The following is a 17,146-nucleotide window of genomic DNA, read 5'->3' on the forward strand; positions in this document are numbered from 1 at the left end:
CTCTCTGTGACCCTCCCCTATTCATGCTCTGTCTCTATCAAAAATAAATAAACATTAAAAAAATTTTAAAAATAAATAAAATACAGTCAACTTTTTACTTGCAGTATGCAATGAGTACAGTAACACCAAATGTTTATCGCTCAAAGAACATAAGAATATCGTCTAAATGTCCTAGTCTAATTTATTATCTCTTCTCTAGAAAGATTAAGCAACAAAACTCAACATCTATTCCAAAAATAATTATAAACAAGAAACCAAAGTCCTGCTTACAATGGAAGTACTGAAATATCATTGGCAGTGTCATCTCTGAACATATAAAGCCACTTATTTGATTACGACTTACAGGTTTTTTGGTTTCTATGACAAGAAGAGATGGTGGTCTTTCATTGGATGACTGATTTGGAGGATTTTTTTGATCTGCAAATCTTGAAGACGGCTTATAGATTTTACCTCTTTTTTCATCTGTTTCATGTTCTTCTGAAATTTAAAATACTAAGCTTCAAAACTAATTTTCAAAAATAATTTAATATTATTTGATCTTTTATTATTTTTAGTTAAAAATAAACAAAAATTAGGAAAATGTGTTTAGCACTGATATACTAGTGACAAAATATGAAGTTAAGTTCTTATTACCACCTTACTCTCCAACAAAATACTAATTTAATCATTTTATAGTGAAACTATGAAATACATTAAAATTTTTGCAAAGTGCACTGCTGTCTTCAACCTTGAAAGGCACTAAATATTTTTAAAACTTCTCTGGCTCCAATTTCTCTAACCCATATCTGGCCATTTATTTTGCTAATTAACGATTAATATCAACACTAGAGGGTGCTGATAGAAAGAAAATGTGAAATTCTAAAGACAACAAACATCTTTCATAATTACCTACAGTCATTCTACTAGGACATTTTGGATTTGCTCAAGGACTGTAATATTCATACTAACCTTTAGCTGCATTAACAACACCTCCACGCACAAATGTCTTCACTTTATTACCATCACTTCCTTCAAAAGCAGCAAGAAATTCCTCATAAATCTCAGCTGCTGCCTTTTCATCTTCCTAAATATACATGAAAATAGTATCACTTAATATGAAAATTACTGTACACAGGGTAAGACTCATCAAGTAATAATGTAAACAAAACCTTTCCCTTCACTGGGAAAAGCAGGTTAGGCAGTCCCAATAAGTAATAACACCTAATCTTTAGTAGGTATTAGATATTAACATTGAAACTGAAAGAGACTTTGATCCTTTACTGGCAATTTGTGGAACCAGAAAAAGACCCCCTAAGTAAATCTGTTTAGAGACAGCAGGAGTCAGGGGCGCCTGGGTGGCTCAGTCGGTTAAGCGTCCGACTTCAGCTTAGGTCATGATCTCACGGTCCGTGAGTTCGAGCCCTGCGTTGGGCTCTGTGCTGACAGCTCAGAGCCTGGAGCCAGTTTCAGATTCTGTGTCTCCCTCTCTCTCTGCCCCTCCCCTGTTCATGCTTTGTCTCTCTGTCTCAAAAATAAATGAATGTTAAAAAAAAAAAATTAAAAAAGAGACAGCAGGACTCAAACTGTATGACAACTATATAAAATATATTACTCTATTAATGTTTTTAACATTTCCAAAGCACGATGATTTAATTCAGTGATTATAAAGATTTCCTTTACAAACCACCAAAGACATGAGTATTACAAGCTGAAGTAGCAATATCTCCATAGCCGGCATTTAAAAAAAAAAATCTCAAAAGAACCTTGACAATTGCAGTTATTACTCTTCACAATGTCCCCAAAATATGTATGCATCAAAGGCCAATGGCAGAGAATAGAAAACAAAGAAATAAATCCAATAACAGTCGGAAATTTAGTATTCAATAAAAAGAATAGCTCAACTCAAGGGAGAACAGATGGACTTTTCAATGAATGATATTGGGATAACTTGATAACTATTTGAAAAAGAAAGATAAAAATGAGCCAATTCTTCACAACACATACTAGGAGAAACTGCAAATGAATCAGATTTAAGTTTTTTTAATGAAACTATATATACAGTATTTAAAAAATGAGGAAATTCCTTTATAAGCTAGGAGTGAGAACAATAATGGAATACTAGAAATCATAAGGGAAGATTGATAAATCTGATTACCTAACAATAAACAGTTTCTACACCGAAAAACACCAGAAACAAAATAAAGAGACAATTGACTGGGAAAAAAAACACTGCACCTGTGTCACGAACTGTTAATATACTCAATATGTGAAGCTTTTAAAACAGAGATGACCTACAAATCTCTGGAAAGACTGGTTGAGATACAGGCAGATAGTTCACAGATACAAACACAAAAGCTGTTCAACCTTACTTATACAAGAGAAATAAAAATTTAAAACTACACTGAGATAACATTTTTCACCTAGCAGATTGGCAAAATTTCAAAAACATCCTCTGTTGGCAAGGCTATAGGGACACAACCTCTCATACATTACGGACAGAGATGCAAAATGGCTCTGCCCTTATAGAGAGCAATCTGACAATACCCAACAGAGCTACATTTAGGCATTTACCATTCAACCCAGTAACCTCACTTATAGAAATATATCCCAATGGGGCGCCTGGGTGGCTCAGCTGGTTACGTGTTAGACACTTGATTTTGGCTCAGGTCATGATGTCATGGTTCATGAGATCAAGCCCCACAGAGTCCATGCTGACAGCAGAGAGCCCGCTTGGGATTCTCTCTCCCTCTCTCTCTGCCCCTTCCCATTCAGTGTGCATGCGCACACTCCCTCTCTCTCTCTCAAAATATATGAACTTTAAACGTATATACCCCAAAGATAAACTAGCAAAAAAAACCACATGCATAACAGTATCCATTAACAGCACTATTTGTAATGGCAAAAGACCAAAATAAAAATGCCCTCAACAGAATTTTAATGAATAAACTAATGTATGTCTACACAGGTATTATTAAAAAAAGGGGGGGGTGGGGGGTGGGGCGTGTACCTGGATGGCTCAGTCAGTTAAGCATCTGACTTTGGCTCAGGTCATGATCTCACAGCTTTTGAGTTTGAGCCCCGCATCGGGTTCTGTGCTGACAGCTCGGAGCCTGGAGCCTGCTTGGGATTCTGTGCCTCCCTCTCTTTCTATGCCCTCCCCCACTCACACTCTGTCTCTCTCTCAAAAAATAAATAAAAACATTAAAAACAATTTTTTTTAAAAAGGTTATTTCAATATACCTGCAGTAACCTCTGAGATATGTTAAGTGAAAAAAGCAAAATGCAGAAAGTACACTGTATATAGCATATTATTGATCGTCTAGGAAAGAGGAGTACAGTATATATTTATACAGAGTTACTTATACAAAAAGAACAGACCAGAGAATAACCAAAACTTACATATAAGAAATGGTGGAGGGGACAGGGATACAAACTAGACTCCTCTGAATGTACCCTGTGTTACAGACTTGACTTGGTGGTGGGAACTGAGAATACCCTGAGGTCAAGAAACTTTCAAAAGCATTTCTCTATTTGTACATGCACTTATTTAGACACATTTCCAAGGATAACTCAAAATGCAATTTAAACATTACCTTTTTCTTTAATTCTTCTTGCTCCTTCTTACTTAAAGTTCTCTTAGCTGTACTCATTTTTCCAATACTGAATGCTTTAAGTTTGTTTTCTAGAAGAGGCTGTGAAAAGAAGTAAAAAGCATACATTTACTACCTACACATTTCTTAATGCTACCTATAACTCAACTGATACAGCTCTCAAGTGGTAATCAAGTCTTCAGATTAGATGACTTTTAAAAAAGAAATTTCACTGTAAAGCAGAAAAGCTGAGGCTACTCTTAAGCATCAAGTGGTTCCATTGGGCTAGATTCTGATGTAAAGTATTCCTTAAAGTATGTCTTCATTGGCTAACTCAAGGTCAGTAACACACAAAAGCCATTTTCTTTTAAAAAGGTAAAATAAAGCAGAGAGGGAGACGCCAAGACTTACTACTCAGTCAACCTACTTGCTGGAAAAGCACTTGAGAAAAAGTACAGATGATTCTGAGGAAAAGAAGTAGTGATGGAAAACAGACATTCAAATAGGGAGAAGGCAGCATGTATTTCCAAAGTTCAGTAGCAAGAATCTAAATACCATCCATAACCCCCATTTCAGGTACTACATCACATCACTTCCTTTTATAATTCAGTAAATTAACTCATTCTTCATCAACAACACTGTTTTTATAAACATAATCACAGAATTTCAGATTTCAGAAGTAAAACTGTTGTTGACCTTTAGCTGTTCAGTTATTCATTTGAATGTTAGACTTTGATTCATAAACTTAAGAGGAATGTCTATTAAATACAACCTAAAATATCAATCTGTAACTAAAATCCAAAGGTTTCACTCTTGCCTACCAAAATGACAAGTTAACCAATAACAAATTAGACTTCATCAAATTCCTGATTATTAAATAGGCTTGACCTTGAGAGAAGCAAAATGGAAGAGTAAAATGTTATAAACTATTTTAAAGTTAAAGTCACTGAAAAAAATAAAACCGTTTATAACCCCAAAGTCAAAATGAGGTTTCAGTAATAGATTCAAACTAAATTTTTTCCCCAAAGTAGAAAGAAAAATGTTTGCTCATCATTCAACATCTCTGGATTTGTTTGGGGACTCTTTTTTGGCACTTTTTAAAAATTTATTAATTTTTTGGCAGGGGGAAGAGAGAGAGAGGGAGAGACAAGGAGAGACAGGGAGAAAGAGGGAGGGAGGACAGGAGGGAGGGAGGGAGGGAGGGAGGGAGAGAGAGAATCCATAGCAGGCTCCATGCTCAGTGTGGAACCTGACACAGGACTTGATCCCAGGATCCTAGGATCATGATCTGGGCCAAAATCAGGAGTTGGATACTGAACCAACTGAGCCAACCAGGTACCCCAGCATCTATGGTTTTAACTTCAAAAGTTTACACAAAATGGCTGGGTGCATGGGTGGCTCAGTCAGTTAAGTGTGTCCAACTCTTGATTTCAGCTCAGGTCATGATCTCATAGTTCATGACCCACATCAGACTCTGCACTGACAATAGTGAGCCTGCTTGGGATTCTCTATCTCCTTCTCTCTCTGCCCCTCCCCTGCTCACGCTCTCTCACTCCCCTCAAAATAAATAAACATTTAAAAAGAAGTTCAAACAGCAAAATTACATACAAATTCAATGAAAACCATAATTTTACAAAAAAAAAATTGGAAGGGTTCCAATTTTATTTACATCCTAAGAGCTAAATTTACACACTTAACAGAAAAATAGTTAAGGAAATTATGGAATGTTTACACAAAGAAATACAATCATCCATGAAAATATATTTATGCTTAGAAACATTAAACAAGAAAAATTAAGTGTTACGAATTTTAATATTGGCTGGTGATAACTGTCTTATTATATTTCCAAATTTTATTTTTATTAATATATTAGCATCCCAAATTTAATCACAAGAAAAATTATTTGAAATAGAAAAGACTAAGAGCGTGAGAACACTTTGCAGACACATATGGTAAAGAAGTTCCTTCTCTGGGTTCTCATATTGCCCTGGGCACTACACTAACCAGAGTGAACAGTACCTGTTCCTGTTTACTTCCCAGGGCAAGACTATTTGCTCTCCAAGAGCAAGAACTGTGTTTTAATCATCTGTTTATTTCCAGTGACTGTCATGTGGCACTTGGTTCAGTAAATGTTATAAGGGAGGAACAATAAATCTGACTATTAACCATTTTATATCAAAAACACTCCTTGGTTTTTTCAATAAAATTTTAAATTTTAAGTGAAATCTAGCTCACATATTAGCTACAAAAAACATTTCCTTACATGAACTTGTTTATCATTAACCCAAATACAACAAAGAATGCTATTTCCAAATAGTGCAAGATGAAACAACCAGTACCAAAATATTCAACTACCAAATTTGATCAAGACAGATTAAAATTATTAATCTTTTCTCATCTTTATCAACACTTACTCTTGAGAGATTCTGATGAGGAGAATCACAAAGGCTTTCACGGGCACTCTCATTCCTATAATTATGTTTTCTTGGACTCTTAGGTCGTGTGCGACTTGGCATGTCACTATCTGAGGGTCCCGATGCATCCATCTTCAGGAAAAGTAAAACGAGTTTTTAAAAATCACATATGTAGTACTAAAAGTACAAATAACCCAAATGTCCAAATAGTGACAAATTTCACTATACACTATCAAAACTCTTATCCCTTAATATCACTATTGATTTTATCAGAAAAGTCCTTAAAAGTTTCCAAAAATTCTAACTTAGACCCAAAAGCTCAAATTTTGTATCAGCAACAAATAATTATTTTCTTTGAAGTAACAGATCTGTTCCCTTAAGTTTTCAAGAAAATATCTGCCAAACCCCCAAGTCTGATTAACCAGTTTGTCAGTTGTTCCTTCAAGTAAAAACGGTATTCCATGAAAAAAGGAGCCAGTTTTCACTTCTCAACTTAAATAATCTGGCAATTATCTTTTCCTCAAGACAAACATCACACTCTGATAAGCAGTAGTGCCTTATATGTACTTCCCATTTCATCATACAGAACATTACAGAGACCCATAGGCAAGGACAAAATATTAATAATTTTTACTACTTCATCAAGAACATTCTTAAGTGAAACTAGCATATTTCTACTTTTACTGTGCCAGGTGGGGAAGAATACAATGACTACTGGTCCACTTTGACAACACTGGCTTGATTCATGCTAAGATGCCAACAGTTTATCCATCAATTGCTTTTGCACCATTAATGCAAATGTCAACATGATGAAAAAGGCAAATATTATCTTTGTATTATTTAAAATAGTTGAACTCACAAAGCCCCTGGAAAATTCTCAGTAACCCCCAAGGGTCTGAAACCAGATTTTGAGCACTGCTGTAATAACATGTAAAGGAATGTTTACTGAGGAATTATTCAAAATATCAAAAAGCTTTTCGGGGCGCCTGGGTGGCTCAGTCGGTTAAGCGTCCGACTTCAGCTCAGGTCACGATCTCGCAGTCCGCGAGTTCGAGCCCTGCGTCGGGCTCTGGGCTGACGGCTCAGAGCCTGGAGCTTGCTTCCGATTCTGTGTCTCCCTCTCTCTCTGCCCCTCCCCCGTTCATGCTGTGTCTCTCTCTGTCTCAAAAATAAATAAACGTTAAAAAAAAAAAAAAATTTTTAAAAAAAGCTTTTCAACAGGTATATGCTCATCAATAGAGAAACAGCTTAATAATTTGTACCTTCCCCTATGGAATGATGCCAGCAGATTAGAGCTGTGACTGCTGACTTGCGGGGATTTCCAATAGGTATATTTATTGTGCAGTGAGAAAAGAACAAGTGTGTATAATGCAAACCATAGTCAATGTACAAGTACACACATTTGTATATGTACAGAACTTTATAAGCACATATATATACTTGTGCAATATATACTTGGTTTCTAACATGGTCTGTGGGGGCCAACTTGTGCAAATAGAACACACAAAAAAGAGTGCACCTAGCTAAAAACATGATAGAAAAGGACACATAGAATATAATTGTTATCTATTTATCAAGCAAAATCATAAACGTAGGAATATACACAGAGAGAAATTAAATGTTAACGAAAAAGACAAGGGGCACCTGGCTAGCTCAGCTGGTGGAGCATGTACCTCTTAATCTGGGGGTCATGAGTTTGAGCCCCACATTGGGTATAGAGCTGGAAGGAAGGAAGAAAGGAGGAAGAGAAAAAAAGAAGGGAGGGAGGAAGGAAGGAAGGAAAAGAGAAAGAAGACAAAGATCACCTTTTACACTTACGTGTGCATCTGAAGATCCAGATGAATGAACATCTGATGATCTGGTCTGCAATTATTACAAAAGAAAGTCAGTATTTAAATGATCCTAAAATATATTATGCTAACAAAACAAGGGTGCCTCAGGTTATACAGACTTAATCTTCCCAAACTTGTAGCAATTTCTCCTCAGCTAATAAAACCAAAGGCAATCTATGACTTATAAAAAGGTTGTGACCCAAAATGAATGTGCAAGTCAATTCTTTAAAATTGAGGAAGCATATAGGCCAAAATATGTAAATGAGAGTGGGATATCTCTGAAGCATAGTTAAACCTTTTAAACTGTAGACTGGAAAACTAACCACTATTTTACAACAGAATTTTTGTGTAAAAGCTCTTCCCAAGTCATAAGATACACTGTTTACTGCCACAACACTGACAGAACAGCAACATCTTGCTATACAGCAAAGAAACTTCCCCTCCTTCCAACTACCCAGTCATTTAAGGAGCAGATTCTAATAACAAGAAAATCCACACATAAACCCTGAATGTAAAAGGTACAAATGCTACTGCACAAATAGTTCAAGAAAAAGAAAACCCTATTATCAAATCCACAATTGGCCACCATTTACAACTTGTTTTATGGGGGCTGCTCCTAATTCGGCATGCCACTGTTGCTGATTGTTGCACAGGAGTTCAGTCTTCAAATAATGGCACTTCCTGACAATGGCAACTGGTAAAATTTCATATTTTTCCTAACTGATCTACAGATCAAATTATATACAGCATACAATATTATTTTTTTCCACTATGCATCTAAAGACAAAAAAGCCAAGCTGCAAGACTATTAACTAAATAACATGTGATATCTGTCTGAAATTTTTACTAGGAGTCCCAGAATTTAACTCTGTCACTGAGCTGTTTTTATTTTGCGAGGTATTAGGTAATGAGATTTGACTTATTTCTATATATATTTAAACGCTTAAAGTGAAACCAAGAGGGGCACCTGGGTGGCTCAGTCAGTTAAGCATCTGACTCTTGATTTTGGCTCAGGTCACGATCTCATGGTCATGAGATCACACCCCACATCAGGCTCTGTGCTGAGTAGGAGCCTGTCTGGGACTCCCTCTCCCTCTCTCTGGCCCTTGCAGAGTCAGAAGGGTATGTGAGAGCATGCATGTTAGCTCTCCCTCTCTCTCTCTCAAAATAAATAAACATTTAAAAAAAAAATTTAACTGCTTGCCAATATACTATATTAACCTAGTAGGTAACAAAAATCGTATCCTAATCACAATAGTAACAATAAGCAGAAAACGCCTAGAAACCAACTAAAGAAATGTACACAACCCAGGTGAAGAAAACACAAACTTTATAGAAGGCTTCAATTATTCAAGTTACCTTTTGAAAAGACTCATTATATTCCTGGATGGGAATAAACATTATTAAGACAATGTCAATTATAACCAAATTTATTTATATATTCAATGCAATTTCAACAGCTCAATACCCCAAAGGGAAATCTTTGCATTGGGACAAAGTTACCAAAAATAATTCTAAAGTTCACCCACATAAGTAAACACTCAAGACCTTATAAGACAGCGCTATTTAAACTTCTATGCCACCATATTCAAATCATTTCTAGGACTTAAAAATAACAGCATGGCTTAGGAAGATGCATTAGCTGATTTCAATTAACCTAAGATGGCATTGGTCACATTTACTGCAAACCAGATATTTCCCACTGATATGGAGCTATAACTACACTGCATTCAGAATGAAACTTCTTTAGACTTAAGAAGAGTTAGAGATATACAAACAGTACTTAATAAGATTTTAAAAAGAATAACCAACTTCTAAAGCTAATGGTCCTAGTAAACAGTAAATGTAATGCTACTACAGAAGCTGACCTTCCCTCTTCCTAACCTAGAACTGACTACCATTTGTCCTGAGTTTGGTTTTTATGTTTTTTAACTGAAAAACAACAAATTAATGATGCTTCAAGATCTTCCGAGGTCTACAGCACAATTCTTCATCCAAATGAAAAAGACCCAAAAGCAAGAAATCAAAGGGAATAAGGGAAGCTTGAGACAATAAAGAAGCAGACACAGGAGAAATTTATCTCAGGATAGAGAAAGCAGATAGTACAGATGTGACGAAAGACAGCAAGAACACCCAAAAGTAAAAAGGATCATTTGTTCTCATGATTGCTAAGGAGTTAAAAGGTGAAACCAACTATTCTATACCATATGGCACTACATCCTAGTGGCTGAGAATAAAAACTTGGTTCAACTCAGCAGGCTAGCCACAGCAACACTCCTCCAACACTGCCATTCTGCCCCTTGAGCTTTCCATTCCCTTTACTGACTCCTAAAATGTCTTTTCTCCTCTCATCTTCTAAAGCAACAACTTGCATCTCCACAAGTTTAACAATCTCTCCGTAGGTGGCATATCAACACCTTTATTGCACTGAGATGACTTCTAATTCCTTATTTTTGACCTTAGTACCTCGGGTGGATTCCAATCTGTTCTCAAACTACCTCCTGGTTATTTTCACCTGAATGTCTGCAAGCTCCTCAAACCCAATATATTTAAAATTCCTTCCAAACTAGCTTCTCCTATCAGCCTTATGTCTGATACTGGATTGTATCTCTCAATCACTCATAATATGGAAGTAGTAAAATGTTTTTAAGAGCAGTTTCTGGAATAAGACTTCCTGGTTTTAACACTTACCAGTTTTGTAACCTTGGCCCTACTTCCTTCATCTGTAAAATGAGGAGCACCCTGCCTCACAGGATTGTTGTGAAGGACAAAAACAGGTAAAGTACATACTTAGAACAGTGCCTGGTGCATAACTGTTCAATAAGTGTTGGCCAGCAACAGCCCTATAACAGAATCATCCTGGACTCCTTTATCCCCTCATAATCACGTGAGTCAAATTCTGTTCAGCCCACTTCTAATACAGCTCTCCCATGGGGACTCTTCCTTTCTAAACACACCATTATGGTCTAGATCTTCCCTTAATTCAACTATCTCCTGGTACTATGTCTTACAGTAGAGATATTATAAAGTAAAATAAGACATACTTCCTGTCTTAAGGAGCTAATAAAAGAGTCAAGTAAAACAATGGCCACAAAAGCACAGGGGGCAAGGTAAATCTTAATGGGAGTGGCGAAGTTGTTAGGAAAAGCTTCCCAGAGAAGATCTGAGGTGAGATTTCTGAAACAATCCTCAAAATTTATCAGGAGCACTGCAATAATCTTTAAACTGGTCCTCCTCACTCCCAGATCCTTGTTAAAGTCTGTCCCAATAATCTCTTTCCTGCCTCAAATTTTCCATGGCTTTCCAATTTTACTCATAGCATTCAAAATCTCCACTATTTATCTCAAACCTACCTTTGCATCTCAGCAACTTTTATTCCCTATGCAAGTGCCCTATGCACTGGCTAAATAAGAGACTATTTACGAATCTATTTCCTGGATTTTTCTTTACCTTACCCATCTCTTTATAACCTCTGCTTATTGTTCAAAAGAACACAAATTCTTCTATTCTTCAAGTCTCCTCCTTGCCACCCTCCATTTAACCAGCAGTCACTTCTGTCTCTAAACTTTTAGGTACTTCTGCTTTGTACTATTATGTGTTGACTTTTTTTCACTAAACAGCATGCTCCCCAGTTTGTATAGTCTTACTTAAAGTTTTCTTCCTCAAAGTCAAGCACAAGATCTGCCAAGTGACAGAGCCTCAATATACCTGTTGACCTAACCTGCAGGAACAAGTACGTACCCAACAAAATTAAGTTACACTCCACTGTCAACATACTATGCTGTCCACTCACTAACAAGTGTAGCAAGTACCTATTTTAATATCACTCTCCCAAGGCTAACTAAACTAAGGTCTACCTCTCAAAAAACACTTTATAAGATCACTGAGACATGTACCACATATGATAAAGTTAAATAACAAACCTGAAATTATCTTTATTTAAAAAAAACAATTTTTTTAATGTTTATTTACTTTTGAGAGAGACAGAGCGCAAGTGGGGGAGGGACAGAGAGACAGGGAGACCCAGAATCAGAAGCAGGCTCTAGGCTCTGAGCTGTCAGCGCAGAGCCTGACACAGGGCTTGAACCCACAAACCGTGATATCATGACCTGAGCTGAAGTCAGAGGCTTAACGGATTGGATCACTTAGGTACCCCATGAAATGAGCTTTAAAATTACATCCAAAACCATATCAATACATGAAAAGTTTTAAGAACATTTTGAATGTCCTGTAATCAGGCCAAACTGAGGAAAGGCCAGTAAAAAATTTTAACTCCTCAAGGAAGAGACATCTAACAGGACCAAACAGCATCAAATGCTACTGGCAAATACCATCTTCCTTTTTGAAAAGTTATTTCGGCAAAATATCTAACACATGGCTGGTCTGCAATAAAATGTTAAAGCTTAATGATAGTATAAGAGACAAGTTATCTATAACATTAGTGTTTTCAAGTTTAATATCCTGTAGCAAGTTTTTGTTTTTATTTTTAAAAAATGATGCTCTTTGTAAAAAAGTGGTAGAGAGGCAGGAGTCTTCAACTTGCATACCAAATGAGCCTCTCTTTCTAAGGCAAATGAGTATCTTCCATAAGTTTACATTCCAGGAAGAATAAAGCTTCAGGAATAAAAACCAAAAGAAAATTAAAACTGGACTTTCAGAAATCAATCCGATGAGAATTTTTAAAAACCGTATCGAGTCATATTCAAGCACCAGAGCTGCAAATACTCAAGTTTCTAAAGAGCACCAACCAAGAAAATGGAAGTTCATAATTCCACTCTCCCCTCAAAAAGACAACCTTCCACTCACTGAACTATCCACCTTATATTTTAAGATAAAGTTACAATCATAACATAATAAAGTTTCACTCTAAACTAAAAATGGCAAACCATGAAGAACATAATTTTCAAGGTTTGTGTTTTGTTTAGAATGTTTCACCATATCGAAACCTTACATATTTTCAGATACCATCAAAAGAATGTACACATGGGGCGCCCCAGTCAGTTAAGCATCCGACTTTGGCTCAGGTCATGATCTCACCCTTCACAAGTTCAAGCCCCATGTCGGGCTCTGTGCTGACAGCTCAGAGCCTGGAGCCTCCTTGGGATTCTGTCTCCCTCTCTCTCTGCCCCTCCCTGGCTCGCACGTGTACTCTCTCTCTCAAAAAGAGTGTTAAAAAAAAAAAAAAAAAAGGAACACAGACAGTAATAAATATCTAAGGGTCACAAGCCTTGAATGTAACCTCATTTTACTCATTTCTTAGAAGCAAAATACTTTTGGGGCACCTGGGAGGCTCAGTTGGTTAAGTGTCGAACTCTTGATTTCGGCTCAGGTCATGATTTCACTGTTTTGTGAGTTGTGAGTTCGAGCCTACATCGGGCTCTGCTCTGACAGTGTGGACACTTGCTTGGGACTCTCTCTCCCCGTCTCTCTCTCTCTCTAGCCATCCACCACTCATGTGGTCTGTCTCTCTCAAAATAAATAAATAAATTTTTAAAAAAATTAAAGAAAAAAAAGAAGTTTAAAAAAAAAAAGAAGTAAAATACTTTTGTTAATCAGCAATCCTAACAGTTTTCTAAACAATTCAGCAGTAAACGTCGAAGGAAGCCAAGGAAGTCCAAGGAAGTATGCTCTACCTGCTCAATTTACCTAACCCAATTTTTTACACTATGGCAAAAAAAAAAAAAAAAAAAAAACCTGTCACAGAGGGAAATAAAAGGGTGCATAATTGCACTATATTAGCAAGTGTAACCAGCACAGGAAATGCAGAAGGAAAGAAAATACCGCATTCTCTGCCTATCCTCATTTTGCTGAACAAGCAAACAAAATCCTTAAAATCAAAATAATACACTAATTTTTGTAAACTAAAGTCCTAGGAAACGCGTCTAACAATTTTCTAAGGAAACGATTATGGTCTCTCCTCCCAAAATCAAGCTACAACATGGCACCAACACCCCTCTCCTTTAAAGCAGTATTTTCATCTGGTGATAAACAGAAATAAATGCATAGGAAACAATTAAGATACATCAAATAATTTGCCATCAAAATCCTGCATATCGTACATTTTAATTTATTTTTATTAAAGTACAATTGACATGCATGATATTATTTTCAGATATACAACTTAATAACCACAATAAGCCTAGTTAACATGTTACCATGCATAATTTTTCTTGTGATGAGAACTTTCAAGATCTACTCTTAGAAACTTTCAAATATGCAATACAGTATTAACCATAGTTACCATGCTGTACATTCCGTTCCCTTGTACATATCTGAATTAACACTCTCCTCGATGTGTAGAAACATGATTAACAGGCATCCTGAACTATATCAATGGGAATTTAACTACCAAAGAATGAGCAAGAAACAGAAGAAGCTGTACGTTCCATTTGTACTGTAGAATGGGTCACTCATCTGCTCTGCCAGAGGAAGGAAAACCAAACCACAGAGATCAAGACTAGAAATTCCAAATACTATAGTATTAGCCAAAATGATCTGATACTCTCTCCAATAAATTCAGCACTTGTGTGAGAAATAGAAAGCAGCAATCTGGGCATCATTATATGATAGTTGATGACTTAGATTCTAAAATCTTAGGATTCGAATTTATACAACATTTTGAAAAGTAAGTACTTTCTATTTCCTCTAAGGACAAAAAGGAGAGGGGAAAAAGGAACTAAGGTTTATTATGTACTTTATTGACAGTAATTCACTTAATCCTTACATCAACTCTGTAAAAAATAGATTTACATCCATATTACAAATGAGAAAAATGAAGTGCAAGAGTTTAAGCAATTTGCCTTAATAAGACAAGTACAATTAATTACGAAGTCATGATTTGAACCCAAAGGTCTTTTGCTTGTCATCAAAATCCATAATCTTTAACTGCATCGTACAGCCCTCCATACTAATGGGGAAATTTACACCGATATCCTTTGAGTCCTGAGATACCCTGATTCCTTTCACAGACATTGGTAGAGAATCTCGTAATAGCATGAACTAATGATAACCTAAAGCAATAAACTGAAAAGATTTATTACTGGAAGATCCAACAATTTACTTATAGAAACAGCTACTCCCTCACAACCATGAGAAGTGCTATTTTAGGAGGAAGCCTGAACATACACATTAAAATGTTTTCAATGTATCCAAAACCTCAAATAGGAGATACTTAAAATACGACTTTGAAAACAAACTAAAATCATGAAGCTTATGCTCGAACTATCCCAATAGTTCCCTAACAGCAGGCCTGTTTTTGTGAATCTGTTAAGTGGCCCGAGTGATGTACCCAACTATTCCCCTCCACACCGACAGGAAACGTACTGGGGAAGGAAGAAACTGACAAGGAGTAAAAGTGGGATGTAAAACAGCCAAAACTGGCCCTCTAACCATAGTTTCTACAAAATTAAAGGCTGACCGTTAAAGCCATTACTAGTTACGAGCTAATTACAAACATCATCCACAAAATGGCACAAAGATTCTATTTATTAGAAACTGATAAAGCAGGTATAAAATGTGCTGGTTATGTTTCTCAGAACTAAGGCTCGCCCCGTCTACCGTAAATTTAATTTCCTAATAACCAACTTATAATCATACACGTCTGCAAGATTTAACAGTCCCTAGAACCTTTAAGTGTTGTTACACAACTTATTGTATTGGCATCAAAAGCTTAAGAACTACTTCAGCCAGTACTTACTACTTTTAATATCGTGTTGGACTTGAGAAACTCAAAGCAAAAAAACAATCAGTGATCGGCCCAAGACGGCAACTAAGACCTGATGGTAACCACCACCTAACTGCTGCTAAACTACTTGTACAGCTCAATGGTTTCACAGTATGTGCACACGTTTCCCTGTTAACTCAAAATCAATTTAACAATCTAAAGTGGCTTCCAAGTCTATGGAAGGAAGAACACACAACATGGAGATGCAGGGGATCCCGAGCTCTTGAAAGTGAACCCTCAAAAGGAGCGCTCATTTTATACTTCGTCGTAAGTGATAGAAGACCACGTGTAGAGCGTAGCGTTAACCTTGGTGAGGCAGCTCTGCAAAGGAGAACTGCTCCCGCCTCTGCACTTCCCACCCCGCGTCCTTCCACCATTGGTCCTCCCCTCACAACTTGCAGCCCTAGATATTATTTATTCCCTGGAGAGGGTTTGAGGTAAACTGAAAGAAGCCGGAAGCGTGTAAAATCTAGGACCAAAGAACCGAGGACAGAGAGGCAAACACTTAAGCACCGGGAAGAGATTCCCGCCTCTCCCAGGTGCTGTCCGGCGGCCTTAGAGCGCCACAAACAGGGATACAGGGGCGCTTTTTCACGGCTTCAGACCTCAGTTTAAATCCCGGATTTCCCTCCAGTGCCAAACGCAGGCCGAACTACTCACGCCACCCGCCGTGGGCCCGCCAGCCTCCAACCAAATCCAGGCTAGGACTAAGGGGAGACACCAGGCCTCTCAACCTGCGCACCACAGTGCGTCGGCGCCCGGGCCTACCGTAGTGACCAGAACGCGGACTCCCACCCCAATCTCCTCCCGCTGGCCAGAAGAGTCTGTAGGCCCCAGATGACAGTGATAAACTCACTGACTTATGAAGTCCTCTAAGAAATTACCTTCGAACTGGCCTTCTGAGATCCGCCTGGCGTTTTGTCCGCCATCTTGAGTTTTGCCCCTCCTTCGGCGGCCGCAGCAGCACGGGCGAGTCGAACGCCGAAACAGTGGATCTCAGCGGAGCCCGCCAGAGGCGCCTTCAAGGCTGAATAGTCGACTGCCGAGATAGGGAATTCGGGCGGAGCTGTGCCACCTGACTTCCGGTGTCAGTAATTTCCCCGGCCCCGCCCACTCCGCTGAATTTTGTGAGTTTCGGTTGCCTGTTGTATATCACGGTCCAGGAATCTAGAGAATCTCCTTTTTTTAACTTTCAGGGCTGGCTGATATTTCATTTGTCTTCCAGGCGCCAGCCCTTAGTAGGTGCGAGCCAGTTGAATTTCGTGGGTGAGGAGGGAACGGCTCCTTAAAGAAGATGTGCACTGGTCAGCTAGGGAGCTGACTGGGGGGCCAGGGGGGTCTCGCATTCCTTGGCCAAAGACGGTGTTTGCGCCACCTCTGGAGCTTACACCACAGTGCGAAAGGCAAACTTGGAATTTGCACGTTACGTTCAGATAGAACGGTGCCTGGAAAGCGAAGAAAAAGAGCATTTGACTCAAACTGAGAATCTGACAGTGGAGTTATCCCATAGACTGTTGGAGGTATCTACAATTGGGTACATGCAGACAAAGGCAAAGTGAGAGAAAAGCATAAGTAGACAGTATTCTAAATCTAGCATACATGTAAGCT

General features: G+C 37.8%; 1 protein-coding gene across 3 annotated transcripts in view; it reads right to left on the reverse strand.

Moving 5' to 3' along the window:
* U2SURP (U2 snRNP associated SURP domain containing) overlaps positions 1-16,617 on the reverse strand; it is a 53,847-nt gene extending 37,230 nt beyond the window's left edge. For 2 of the 3 annotated variants that reach the window (XM_078432272.2, XM_060638861.3), the window contains exons 1-6: positions 16,423-16,539; positions 7,802-7,846; positions 5,984-6,115; positions 3,573-3,671; positions 949-1,063; positions 344-477 (exon numbers count right to left, since the gene is read on the reverse strand). In XM_078432272.2, the coding sequence (XP_078288398.1) occupies positions 344-477; positions 949-1,063; positions 3,573-3,671; positions 5,984-6,115; positions 7,802-7,846; positions 16,423-16,467 (570 nt within the window). In that variant the 5' untranslated portion in view covers positions 16,468-16,539. Of the gene's footprint in view, positions 1-343; positions 478-948; positions 1,064-3,572; positions 3,672-5,983; positions 6,116-7,801; positions 7,847-16,422 lie in introns of all 3 variants that reach the window. The other variant, XM_078432273.2, reaches the window with a different exon arrangement.
* Between the last annotated feature and the right edge of the window lie 529 nt (positions 16,618-17,146).

This window comes from Panthera onca, chromosome C2, assembly GCF_046562875.1.
Source record: "Panthera onca isolate mPanOnc1 chromosome C2, mPanOnc1 haplotype 2, whole genome shotgun sequence".
NCBI classification, from domain to species: Eukaryota; Metazoa; Chordata; class Mammalia; order Carnivora; family Felidae; genus Panthera; species Panthera onca.